Source organism: Delphinapterus leucas, chromosome 12, assembly GCF_059928025.1.
Source record: "Delphinapterus leucas isolate spDelLeu-1000000601 "Yukka" chromosome 12, BTC_Dleu_Yukka2, whole genome shotgun sequence".
Taxonomy (NCBI): Eukaryota; Metazoa; Chordata; class Mammalia; order Artiodactyla; family Monodontidae; genus Delphinapterus; species Delphinapterus leucas.
The window spans coordinates 20,513,709-20,527,815 of record NC_143140.1 but is presented as its reverse complement, the minus strand read 5'-3'; the positions used below and the strand labels follow the sequence as shown (position 1 = coordinate 20,527,815).

At 35.3% G+C, this 14,107-nt stretch overlaps 1 protein-coding gene across 4 annotated transcripts in view; it reads left to right on the top strand.

Moving 5' to 3' along the window:
- The window catches only part of PHIP (PHIP subunit of CUL4-Ring ligase complex), a 127,423-nt gene that overhangs the window by 106,767 nt on the left and 6,549 nt on the right, over positions 1 to 14,107 (top strand). For 3 of the 4 annotated variants that reach the window (XM_089921755.1, XM_089921756.1, XM_089921757.1), the window contains 8 exons: positions 656 to 781; positions 3,776 to 3,845; positions 4,179 to 4,232; positions 4,499 to 4,648; positions 8,710 to 8,862; positions 9,453 to 9,616; positions 10,072 to 10,331; positions 10,854 to 11,051. In XM_089921755.1, coding sequence (XP_089777881.1) covers positions 656 to 781; positions 3,776 to 3,845; positions 4,179 to 4,232; positions 4,499 to 4,648; positions 8,710 to 8,862; positions 9,453 to 9,616; positions 10,072 to 10,331; positions 10,854 to 11,051 — 1,175 coding nt within the window. Of the gene's footprint in view, positions 1 to 655; positions 782 to 3,775; positions 3,846 to 4,178; positions 4,233 to 4,498; positions 4,649 to 8,709; positions 8,863 to 9,452; positions 9,617 to 9,721; positions 9,793 to 10,071; positions 10,332 to 10,853; positions 11,052 to 14,107 lie in introns of those variants that run through there. The other variant, XM_089921758.1, reaches the window with a different exon arrangement.

Sequence of the window (14,107 nt, the reverse complement as noted above, 5' to 3'; positions counted from 1 at the left end):
TACGGAGAGCCAACTCTAAAGTTGTATTCGGATTTTAGACTTCAAGGAGGGCCAGTGCCCCTAACTCCCCCATTGTTCAAGGATCGACTGCATTGTCTATTTAGTGTAAAAAAAAAAATTAATTTTCATTTCGTTAGGTTTCTTAGTAAACTAACATGTTCACCATATTTTTATATTTTTGTATCTCATAAGCAAGCTGTTAGTTAGCTTTTCATTTTTAAATGTCATTTGATTACCAGTAATAGAATTAGATTGAAATTGCTTGGTTTCCTTTTTTAAGTAAAAGTCAGATATGCTTATTACCAAAAAATTACACCATACATGAAAGGAATATGTAAAGCAAAAACTAAAACTCCACTGTTTCTCTCCTCCTGCTACTCTCCTTATAGTCTTTCTCCCTAAAAGAAGGCCCTGTTGATAGACTAATGTGTCAAATCCAGACATTTTCTATGCCAGTACATAACGTTACTACTCTTTTCCACCCGCCCAACACAAATGACGTTCTGTTTTTTTGAAAACAGCTTTTTAAGGTGTGAGTTTTGTAACTGATTTAAGACTGCAATTAAAAAGTCTGAATGTCTTGGTTTTAAAATGTGTGTATGTATTTCTAAGTATAAAGAGATTAATAAGACTTCTGCATTTTGTTTGTTTAAAGGCGGGTTTCTTCCTTAATGTGGGAAGTTCGGTATATAGAGCATAATACACGAACGTTTAATGAGCCTGGAAGCCCTATTGTGAAATCTGCTAAATTTGTGACTGATCTTCTTCTACATTTTATAAAGTGAGTATTTTTCCACACTTAATTATATTACTGTAATAATTAATGGCAGTATTTTAAAATGTAAAATGCCAAAACGTAGAATACAATCATTTTTTATTATACATCATGTCACGTGCTGTGCTATAAGCATAGTTCCACTCAAAATAGGAAGCGTATGTCTGTCTAAAGAAGCAGCGTTTAGTTCACTGGCTGATAATAATTACAGAGTCAAAGAGATTGTGTTACAGTTGTGTTCTGCAATTCAAGTAAGAAAATATGGATCTTTCTCTAAATCCAATGTTCAATAATAATAGCAAGCTTTTACTGAATGTATAATGTTTTACTTAAATTAGCTCTTCTAAGTCAGATAAAAATCTTACAGGTGGGAGAGATCATTATCTGGAATTTACAGTTAAGGAAATTGAATCTTTTAGAGGTTAACTTGTTTAATTTTCACAGTAAATGAGTGTCTGCCATTTGATTTGAGAACCTTTCATCTTAACATTGTATTGCCCCTATCAAGTTTTGGAACAAGTATTCAAATACATCAGCAGGAAACTGAATTTAACTTTCAAGGTTTTTCTTCTTCAAAGTCAGGTTTACTTCCTCATTCATTAATCCCATACCAACAGTGATGATAACTACAACTTCTTAAGACAGCAGGACTTTTACTTCCTTGTCTTATGGATTTTATGCATTCATAGAATGAATTGAGTCTTCTAAATTGAAGCCAGAGGAATGAATCATATGTATATTTTCTACGAAATACAGCTCTGAATTCATACGAAGTTTATTTACATTGGATAATTTTTTCTCATTAAGAGAATTGGGTATTTTATAATTTAAGTATTCACCTATTTTCAGCTTTCATTTTTACATGAAGGGATTATTGAGGCTTTTTTTTTTTTAAACATCTCCAGCTTCATTCTCATTACTCAGCATAATCATAGGGTCCCTTTTCTTGGTATTAGGTGAGTTTGTTTTTGTTTGTTTGTTTTGCTAAGGAATGTAGGTAATTGCAATATAAATAAACCACCAAAGAAAATTCGTAAGATAAACTTTATGCCCTTCCTCGACCTTATTTCTCTAAAGAAAACTGTTGCCTTCCAACTGGTTTCGGGGCTGTTATTGCTAAGCTTTTGCTGCTTTTCAGTAAAATTGATAATCAAGAATTAATAAGATAATAAAAATTAGTTATCCTCAGAAAACTATTTATATACTTGGTTGTAAAAGTTTATAGTATCTTAACTATAAAGTTTTTAATCTGTAATTTTGTGTTTTATATATGTTATGTACATCTATTTTTCCAAAGAGATAGGAATCAATAGAATCACATGATAAGAGTAAATTCATATTTTAGTGAAATAATTTAGATGAAACAATTACTTTTACATTTGGAATAATCTGTGAAATTGTATTTCTTTCAAATAGTTACTTTGAAATGCCTTATAAGAACAGATTAAAATAAAATAATAAAACATTTACATTGTATATATCTAAAAGTAAATCCCTGGCATTTTTTAGAGGTATACAATTTGTTAAGAACCATTTTTAGCTAGCGTTACTTTTCAAGATTCCTAGTATGTCTTGAAATTTTGGTAATGGTACTTCTTAATTGAGTTATTTGGCCAAATTTCAAGCAGTAGTTATATTCAAAGTGTTGTAATAGATACTTGGAGATAGAAAGAAATGCATAATTATCCTCTTAATACAGTTTTGTAGGGTAGATAAATCTGTAACTATAATATAAGGAAAAAGTAAAAGGAGTTTGTATGAATGCTTAGATGAGGGATAGGGTCACTTCTGGCTATAAGGGTGGGATTTCAGGTACAGGGAGAAGTATGTTAAGATGTTCTGGACAAGGTAGATACTGATTCAGAAGTTAGATGAAAGGAAAGCAGTTCCAGGGGTGAGGAATGGCATGATGGAGGAAGGTAAATATTTGTTAAGGGAATCGAGTAACTGAAATCAGGTGAAGTAGAGAGTACATGAGCAGAAGTAATAGGGATACAGTGTGCTAAACTCGAGTTTGGACCATATCGTGGAGGGCCTCGAATGCTGATCTGAGGAACTATACTTAAAATATGAGCACAGGGAGCAAGGAGCTATCGAAAATATTTGTACCTGAGAATAGCATGGTGCTTGCTATGCCTTAAAAATATTAATTTGACTGCAGTGTCTAATGTTAACAGATAGGGAGGAGACAAAAGGCAAGGGACTGTTGAAATTTTTTTAACATGAGAATAACATGATGCAAATTGCCCTAAAAATATTAAACTGACTGCAGATTGACTTCTACAGCTGACCAAGTAAGAGGTGATGGAGGCTTACTTTATGGAAGTGAGAAAGAGGCAGATGCCAAGAGATTTTGAAGGTAGAATCACAGAACTTGTCCAATGATTGGGTTTATGAGGAGGAGGCAAGGGAAGGAATAGTGAAAAACCATGCATTACTGTAAGAATGGTTGAAAAAAACAGTTAAAAAGAAAAGGGAGAAAGTGGAAAACAACAGGTAGGTTTAGACATGCGGAATTTTAGATGGTGTCAGGAATCTCAGAAGAGTCAGACCAAATTATAGGAATTTGGAGTTCACTAACACAGATAAACTGCAGATATATAAGATTATCTGGTCAAAAGGTATAGAAGATGGCTAAAGACAAAATTTTAGGGAATGCCTACATTTAAGAATAAAAGGAAGAAGGAATTAGAAGACAGGAGGTATACTAGCTATTCCTTGTAGACTGAAGAATGAAGGAAGGCATTCCAGGCCCAGTAGTGAACTGAGCAAAACCTGGGAGATGGGAATTGGGCTTGGTGTAATGAAATAGGCCAGAGTGGAGGCTTCACATAGAGTGGAGGGGCAGGGGCAGATGTGTGTGCCATAGGGTTTTGGAGTCAACTGATGAAGAAGCCTTCAGCTTCAAGTTTTATCTTAAAATCTTGTTTTACTAACAGGTTAAAAGGACAAAAATCTCATGACTCCAGTCTTGTATACTAACATTTCTTTGTTATTTAGGGATCAGACTTGTTATAACATAATTCCGCTCTACAATTCAATGAAGAAGAAAGTTTTGTCTGACTCTGAGGTATTTAATATTTCATTATGATTATTACTACATTGGTTATGTTCCATATATAAAAAGAAATTTACACACAGTAGTTTTCAGGTAAATGCTGTTATGAAAATTATTTTTGCCTAATGCTGTTGCTAACTTTTTTAAAAAAAAATGATTCAGAATTGTTATAATTTTTTTTAAACGGTGGGTGGAGGGAGACTTTTTAATGAGTCAGTAAAGTGTTCCAGCATCATATATACTATGGGTTTTCCAAAATGTAAAGGAGATAATTGGTATTAAAAAACTATAGAATATAGTGAAACCTAGAATATTTTATGAATCTGATAAATTCTTGCTTCAAAGGAAGAAGAAAAAGAAGACACTGATGTGCCAGGAACTTCTACCCGGAAGAGGAAGGTACTAAGTTCTTTGTTTTAACAGAAGTGCCTTATATGAATTAAAATGTATTAAGCATTTTTTTTTACTCTTACTATTTTTAAAGACAGATTAAGTATTAACTTCCAAATCAGTTTCCATCACAACAATGCATGGTTTTCAGAACTAGGTGAATGATGTTTTCTTTTATTTGAATCACTGTATATTACCTCATTATCCAAGATTAAAAATAAAAATTTTATTATATGTATTATTTTATTAATATTATTTGAACATTTTCATTTTAGGACCATCAGCCTAGAAGAAGATTACGTAACAGAGCACAGTCTTATGATATTCAAGCATGGAAGAAACAGTGTCAAGAATTGTTAAATCTCATATTTCAGTGTGAAGATTCTGAGCCTTTCCGCCAGCCAGTAGATCTTCTTGAATATCCAGTAAGTATTTTTTTTTTTAATGTGTTTGCACATAGCTTTTTTTTTTTAATTTATTTATTTATTTTTGGCTGCGTTGGGTCTTCGTTGCTGCGCGCAGGCTTTCTCTAGTTGCAGCAGGCAGGGACTACTCTTCGTTGCAGGGTGCAGGTTTCTCATTCGCTTGTTGTGAAGCACCAGCTCTAGGTGTGCGGGCTCAGTAGTTGTGGCTCACGGGCTCTAGAGCGCAGTCTCAGTAGTTGTGGCTCACGGGCTCTAGAGCACAGTCTCAGTAGTTGTGGCTCACGGGCTCTAGAGCGCAGGCTCACTGGTTGTGGCGCACAGGCTCTAGAGCGCAGGCTCAGTAGTTGTGGCGCACAGGCTCTAGAGCGCAGGCTCAGTAGTTGTGGCGCACTGGCTCTAGAGCGCAGGCTCAGTAGTTGTGGCACACTGGCTCTAGAGTGCAGGCTCAGTAGTTGTGGCACACGGGCTTAGTTGCTCCTCAGCGTGTGGGATCTTCCCAGGCCAGGGCTCGAGAACCCATGTCCCCTGCATTGGCAGGCGCATTCTTAACCACTGCGCCACCAGGGGAGTCCCCCAGTAAGTATTTTTGAAAGTACTTTCTTTATTTGTCAGTTTGATTTTGATATATATATAAAAATACATATACACCTCTTATACATGACAGTTTACTATTTATTTTTATGATTATAGTTTACTTCTTTTTTATTTCATACACCTTCTCATTATCCATTTGGCTACATAGAGCATCTAAATTGAACAGTGTGGTAAAAAAGAAGTAACCCTGAACTAAGACTCCAAAGAATTGGGTTATTGTCCCAGCTCTGCCTCTTACCAGTTCTGCAGTTTCAAGCAAGTTATTTAGTTTTCATATCTGAGTATATATTTACTATTTTCTTTTCCACACTAATTCTGTGAATTTACTATGGAAATTATTTGGGAAGCAAGAATAATTATACCTGTCTCTAACCTTCCTTACAGGTTTATAGAAGTGGAATGAGAATATTACTAGTTATTTATTCAACATTAAAATAGTTTTTACACTGAAGCACTATATATAAATGTAAGGTGGCACTACTATATATGTAGGTTATGCCAATTTATGATCTTTATGGAATTCGTGGTAAAAAGTTTGAGTATCAAACATGTTACAAGTATTTATTTTTGCATGCAGTCTTAGCAATCTAAATTTCACTTCAAGTGATTTTTTTTTTATTCCTTTTTTCAGTTACTAAAGATTGTATATCAGATAACATTCATGGTTTCAAATTAAAATTAAACGTTTTATAAGAGATCATGACCTGGATGTGGTATCACCAAAGTCTTTATTATCTGTTTTTTTATGTATGTGTTCTAATTTGCAATGATGAAAATAGAGAAATTTCATCAATAGATAAATATCATAAATGACTTGTCATTTTAAAAATCAAGCAACATGTAATCTTAAATGTAGAAGATAAATCTTTAATTCCAGCAATGTGATAAACAGGACTAATTCAAACCCTACCATCCAAAAAACCTCTTAGAAGAACTGAGCTAATGCTAAAGTGCTCTGGTTTTCATTTCTCTTTGTTTTTGAAACGTGTGGATTTCCTTTTGTTTCTTGCAAGCCCAAGTATGTATTTTTTAATCTCTAAGCCCAGGAGTCTTCACTGGAAACTTCTACCAGATGTTTAAAGAACTAACACAAATTCTACACAGTCTCTTCCTCAAGATAAAGAATGCTTCTACACTGATTCTATGAAGCCAGTGTTACCCTGATGTCAAAACCAGACAAAACAGTACAAAAGAAGAAAGTGCAAAAATTCTTAATATCAGCAAATAGAATTCAGCAATATATGAAAATGATTTTGTACCCTGACCAAGTGGGTTTTTTCCCCAGGGATATAAGGCTGGTTCAGTATTCAGAAGTCAGTCAATATGTCAATAATTCATTACTAAAGAAGAAAAATCACATGATCATATCAGTGCAGAAAAGGCATTTGACAGAATTCAGTACTCATTTCTTTTAAGAATGTACATGTTGGGTATGGTGTGGTAATCATTGTGGCCACAGGAGGAAACAAGAATGAGTCTTGGAAGAAAGAAATTTATTACACTTAAGGTCCCAGAGAGGGGTTCACCAAATACCACTTAGGGCCACAGGGGAAAGCACAGGGTCTTAGTTACATTGCAGAAGACAGGAGCGGGGGCTTCCCTGGTGGCGCAGTGGTTAAGAATCAGCATACCAAAGCAGGGGACACAGGTCTGATCCCTGGTCCGGGAAGATCCCACATGCCGCGGAGCAACTAGCCTGTGTGCCGCAGCTACTGAGCCTGCGCTCTAGAGCTCGCAAGCCACAACTACTGAAGCCCGCGCACCTAGAGCCCGTGCTTCACGACAAGAGAAGCCACCACAGTGAAGCCCGCGCACCGCAATGAAGAGTAGCCCCTGCTCGCCACAACTAGAGAAAACCCTCGCACAGCAACGAAGACCCAACACAGCCAAAAAACACAGGGGCAAAGGACAAGCTTGGGCCAGAGCCTTTACTGAGGTTTCCATGAGAAAGGCAAGGCAGGGCATAGTCAACAGCTTAAGACTGGCTACTTTGAATTACTCCAGTTGGTTTGGGGGCATAGGGGTGGTCTCTGGTTGTCTGATACCTGACCCTGGGATGATTCGTGGCAGAGGACATACTGGCTTGGTGTGTGAGGGTTGCTTAAGGACATGGTTGGTTTACATATGAAAGCTGTATTCCCAGTACAACCCTTTGCCATCTCTAAGAATTGCCTAGCCCTTGGAAGGTGGCAGTCTCTCCTTAGGTCTGTTTGGTCCCCAAAATGCCACAGTATCAAGAATACAAAAATAAGAAAATTAATATAGTTGGCCCTGTGCTGAATGGATGCCAAAAAGACAAATACATAATCTAAGAAAACAGAACACCATTAATAATAAAAACAGACTTAAAACTAGGAATAAAGGGGATCTTCCGTAACTTGATAAAGAACATCTGTTTAAAAACCTATAGCTAACATCATGCTTAATCATGAAAAACTGAATGCTTTCCCCCTAAGATGGGAGTGGAGCAAAAATGTCCATCCTCACAGCTGCTATTTAACATAGTACTGCAAATTCTAGCCAGTGCAGCAAGACAAGAAAAGGAAATAAAGGGCATTGCAGATTGTTATGGAAGAAATAAAACTGTCCCTATTTGTCAAAGGCAGTAATACTGTTTGCTTTATGGTCAAACATATTTGATCATAATTTAAACTTGATGGGGCAAAGTCAAGTTACTGTATTTCGAAAAATACAGTTACATACTCTGGGGCTATGGAAAAGGTATAGTATTATTTACTCCTTTAAAGATACCATATTTGGATCATTTTATCCTATTCTGTTGCTTTTTTCTCCTTTCATTTGCCTGTTTTTATTGCTTTATCTTATACAATTGTATATACAATATACAACTGATTAGGTGGAGACTTTGGGTGACTGCACTTTTCCTCCGTGGAATGAACTGCAAAGACTTTGTGACAGATATTTACGTTCATAATTCTTGATTACTACAAAGTTCCCAATTATAGTAATTGTAGTACCGCAGTTGAGGTTACTAGAACTCAGGCCTTCACGTACATGGGATGTTAACATATTTTTATTGTTTTTATCTCTTAATTTTAAAGGTACAATTATTTTCAGTGAATTAGCAGCCTTTAGAGTTCATGGGTAGTATAAAGTTTTGGGTTTTTTATATCAAACTTGTAGTTGTGGAACTGAGTTTTTTCGATATTCTTTTAATCTCCTTTTTCGAACACAGCTCTAACCTTTACCTCTTTCTGAAGGAAAAAAAAAGCAGAATTTATAGGTTCTTGAATGAGAGAAATCCTGTGTTGATTGCAGTAAAAGGTAGAGGACATGAAAAAAATAAAAATGACTTCGGGAATAAAGGGAGCCTTGATGAGGGAAACGAGGAATGATTATTAATAGTTCTAGGACTTGCAGTCATCACAGAAATTGAATGTGAATCCCTGTTATGAGAAGTAATGCATTATTATTATTATTAATATGACCTGTTTTCCCTCTCTTAGGACTACAGAGACATCATTGACACACCAATGGATTTTGCTACCGTTAGAGAGACTTTAGAGGCTGGGAATTATGAGTCACCAATGGAGTTATGTAAAGATGTCAGACTTATTTTTAGTAATTCCAAAGCATATACACCAAGCAAAAGATCAAGGGTATATAATTGAATTGTTTTCTGTTTAAATGAAATGAAATTAGTAGAAAAGTATGTCGAGTAACTAAATGCTGCTTTTATTTAAAATTTAAAACAAAATTGACAAACTTTCTATTAGGTTCTTAATGGTATTCTAGTGGAAAAAGGAATTCACATCTTTCTGTTTTATTCCTTCTATGAAAAAACACTAATGTCACTAATGTTTAGGAATGGTTACTTTTCTTGAAGGTAGTGTAGTTGAATAGACATCACGTACACATTGTCCTGATATGTGTTAGAGGTACGTGTGCTTAACTTTTCCAGCTGTTTTTTCTGCATTAGTGGAAAGGAGCATTTTTTTCCATATAATGCTCATACGAGTCATAAAAATGAGTAAAACTATAAATATCATTTACCTTTCTTTGTCCAAGAAATACAAAAATAATTTAATTGTAATAATGTTTCAGTTTTAGTCTTTGTCAAAAGAGATTGAGAAAAAGCAATGTTTTAAATTCTAAAAACTTTTTGTTAGAAAAATATTTAAATTATTATCTCAAAGGAACAGGCATTTCCTTTCAGGAATGTTTGAACAGTTTTTTTTTCTTTCCATAGATTTACAGCATGAGTTTGCGCTTGTCCGCTTTCTTTGAAGAACACATTAGTTCAGTTTTATCAGATTATAAATCTGCCCTTCGTTTTCATAAAAGAAATACAATAACCAAAAGGAGGAGGAAAAGAAATAGAAGCAGCTCTGTTTCCAGTAGCGCTGCATCAAGGTATCTGATTTCTTTTAAATATCATCAGCTGATCTATAACTTTGTCATCTAAATGATAGAACTTGGTGTTTTTTAATACTTCCTTTACTATTCCCTATATTGCAGAATGATATATTTGACATGCAAGTTCCTATGATGTGGAGGATTTTTAATCTTTTAACTAAAGCTATACTAGTGTAAGTGCTTAAATTCAAACTGCTAAATCTGTACAGTAAAACAGCATTTTTAGGATAGTGATGGCATCATGCTTTCTGTCATATAACTATAGCATTTACAGCGATCCTTCACTAAATATTCACTTTTCAAAGGCTCACAACCATATGAAATCCACTACAAATCTCATATTTTAACATATTTCATAACAGTACAAATATTGAATCCAACAGTATTATAAGACTGTTTTATTCATCCACATAGAGCTAAAAGAATGACTAATGATACTATTTTATTTACAGCCCTGAACGGAAAAAAAGGATCTTAAAACCCCAGTTAAAGTCAGATACTGCTACCTCTCCATTCTCTGCACCTACACGATCAATACCACCAAGGCACAGTGCTGCTCAGATAAATGGTAAAACGGAATCCAGTTCTGTAGTTCGAACCAGAAGCAATCGAGTGGCTGTGGATCTAGTTACCAGTGAGCAACCATCCACTTCTTCAGCAGCGAAGACTTTTATTTCGAAAGCTAACACATCTGCAGTGCCAGGGAAAACAAGTAAGAATCAGCTACAGTTTCTAAATTGAAATATATATAATGACTTTTGTAACTTAAGCATTTACTTTGCCAAATGGAATATATTGGATTTAGTAAATTCCGTCAGACATTGTTGGTTTTGCTTTTCTTTATTGTTTTTGCCCGTTTTTCTTTTAATTTTTTTTGATAAGGAAAAGAATATTGAGGTTTAGGAATGTCAGTATAGGATAATGCTCAAAAATGGCAACTCTGATCCAAACTGCCTAAATTTAAATCGTAGAACCCAGACTTGCTAGCAGTTTGCCAGCACTTCCCTTCATAATCTTGCAGTGACTGGACAGCTTCTGAAAGGTCTGAGACTATTATGTACGCCTTTTTCCTTTTTGAAAGTAGATTTCTTATGGAAGCTTTAAGCATCGCCCCAGGTTTTGTCCTGTTGGCTAATTCAAACAATTCACTTTAGAGGTAATCCCAACCTTCTTGCTTGTTTTAAGGTTAAATAATTTAACTCTTAGCTTTTAATCTTTTGTATGTGTGTTTTAGTTCTAGAGAATTCCATGAAACATTCCAAAACCTTGAGTACTCTTTCAAGTCCTGGTCAGTCCAATTTTAGTCATGCCACTAGGAATAATTCTACAAAAGAAAACATGGAAAAGGAAAAGCCAGCCAAACGTAAAATGAAATCGTCTGTGCTCTCAAAGACATCCGCTCTCTCGAAGTCATCAGCTGTCATCGAGCAAGGTACCGTAGATCTTAACAAATGGTGGTTCTATTGGAGATAATATTTATATCCACTTTTTAGGTTGCTCATTTAAAAGTCACACATTCTGTATTAGTTGATATATTTACTGAGACATCTTTTGATATGCAGCTTTGTGCCAAAAGCAAACTGTATTGTTACTAAATTTTAGAAGCCAAGAAAAACTTGCCCTATGAAAAATAAAAGCATTTTCTGTCCTATGAAAAATAAAAGCATATTCTAAAATCAGAGGCTTTTAATGATATAAATTTAGTAGTTTTTAACTTCAGTATTACAAAACCTAGAAAAGTATATCCAAGAAGTTTAAATAAAGTTGAATTTAGTTAACCCAGTATAGCACTTCTTTAGAAAAATTTTTGAGTTGTTTTTATATCACAAAATTCAACACACTGACCTTTAAATAATAATTCATTAGGATTGTCTATAGCCACATATCTATTCTAGCATACAACTTTTGACCCCTTAGAGTTATGCTTCCAAAGTTCTTTTGTCTTCACATTTTCATTGTAAAAGTTTTCTGTTTGAAAGATGAAGAAAGTAACTGATGAAATACACCCTACGACATGTTAAAATAATTATGGCTTCTTGACAGCAGACAGCTCAAGAATAAGCATTTTTCGTCATGACTTCCAGAGTGCGTCTAGACCATTTCGTTTTCAGTATTCCCCCCAGAAACCTCTCACAATTTAATTTTTCTACTGCAACGACCTCATTTTGATTAATGATATTGGGATCTTCCCACCTCTATAAGTTTAAAATCATCATCCAAATCTACTTATTTCTTTCTGCCTCCTTAACATCTCTGAGATCCATTTCCTCCTCTCCATTCTCACTTCCATGGACTGTCGCACTCTCCTAACTGGTATCCCTGCCTCAGTTCTCAACTCTACCTTATTCAGTCCATCTTCCACATTTAAGTCAAAGTGACCTTTCTGATCACGTGCACACAGACACACACACAGAGAATTAAGATCCTTCCCTGCCTTTGAATCATACGTGGAATCAGAGTTGAATGTTTTTGCCTGTTATACAAGACTCTTCATTGCTTGGCTGTTGTCTAACATTCAGCTGTCCTTACTTTTCTGTCTCCCTTTGATGTCCCAGCCATCCTGAACCACTTGGAAGTCCCTAAATATTGTTGTCCTTTCTTCCTTCTTTGGAATTTCTTTTTTCCTACTAGTTTAATAGTTTCCTGTTCATTGCCTTTTGTGGCCCTTATAATGTTGATAGAACTATTCTTTTTTTACGTTGTCTGTCTCCAGTAGAATCTGAGCTCTTGTGCTTGCCCATGCTCATTTTTTAATTGCCTATACTTAGTATATAGTGGACAATCAGTGTTTGAATAAATAAATAATTTTGTATGTGAGTGTTTTATATTTGCTTCCTTTCTGAACTGAATTCAAAGTTTTGAATGGTATATTGGCCTTGCTTCTGTTAGTCCTGAATCCTAGAGAAATCAAATGTATATAGAGAATTGGTTCTAGCATTATGATAGGGGAGGTCCAATAGCCAATTTGATTCATAGTTTTTGAGTATTACAAATACATAGGAATACCAGTACAGTATAGAAATATAATAAGCTACTATGTAACCCATTAATGATGACTTATCATATAAATATTGGCACTTGAATTAACTATCAGAAACGAGCAGTGCTGTGCAATTGAAATATAATACAAGCCACATATGTTCTAGTAGCTACATGTCGTAACAGCAGACAGGTGAAATTATCAGTTTTAATACTGTATTTTATTTACTCCTTTATATCTAAAATATTATTTCAGTGTGTCATCAGTGTTTCAAAATGTACACTGCTTCATATTCAAATTTAAACTTAATTAAAACTTCAATTCCTCAATCGCTTAGTTACATTTCAGGTGCTCAGTGGTCATGTGGTTAGTAGTGGCCTCATTGGATAGTACAGGTCCAGATGAGTGATTTTTAAAACTTCTTTTTAACTCGAATTCCTTTTTAAAAGAACTGCATTAGTTCTGAACCTTTTTAGGTTACATATTGCTTTGTAAAGTTGGCCAACCCTGTAGTATTTTTTCCCTAAAAAAATGCACATAGGCATATCCACACAAACTTTGGACCATTTCAAGGAGCTCCTGGAGTCCTTGAAGCCAGTCTGTAGAACTTTTGTAGGGTATATGAACTGGATGTTTATTTGCCAGTAGTCTTAATGTAAAACAAATTAAAAGATATACAGAATCTTACAGAATCCTCAGGCAGGTTAAGGGTACTTGTTTGTTAGAAAATACTTTTACTACTTTATGCACAGACACGTTTCTCCCCTGCGCCCCTCCCCTCGTCATTATTCAAAACCACTAATCTGAAGAAAGTCATTTGTACTGTGGGGTCAGGAAATGAGGGCTTTGCCTTCTTCCTCTGCTATTGGCTCAGAGACTTCTTCTCTGAGTCTCTTGACAGTTATTTCCCGAAGTTTGCAAGGCACTGTACAGTTCAAGCCCAAGACATATACCATTATGAAGAAGCATTCTCTTTAACAGCACTTTCCATCTCTTTATGGATTTCCTGTAAAATACTGCATTGCAGATCTCCCATCACAACCAAAACAAAAAACTTCAGAATTTTGGAGGAAAAAAAGTTAGTGGTGGGCTTCCCTGGTGGCACAGTGATTGAGAGTCCGCCTGCCGATGCAGGGGACACGGGTTCATGCCCCGGTCCGGGAAGATCCCACGTGCCACGGAGCAGCTAGACCCGTGAGCCATGGCCATTGAGCCTGCGCGTCCAGAGCCTGTGCTCCGCAACGGGAGAGGCCACAACAGTGAGAGGCCCGCGTACTGCCAAAAAAAAAAAAAAAAGTTAGTGGTAATGCATGTTTGTCATCTTTTTCGTCATCTGAAAGGGTAATAGCTTTTTTGTTTTTTTTAAACCATAGAAAGGCAGTTCATCATGATGTCCAGATTCTACAGATTTGGAATTTAATCTTCAGAATTTTTTTTTATTTTTTAATAAAGCATAATGGTCTTTATCATGGAGTTTGTTATAATGGGATTTTAATCCTGATAATAGT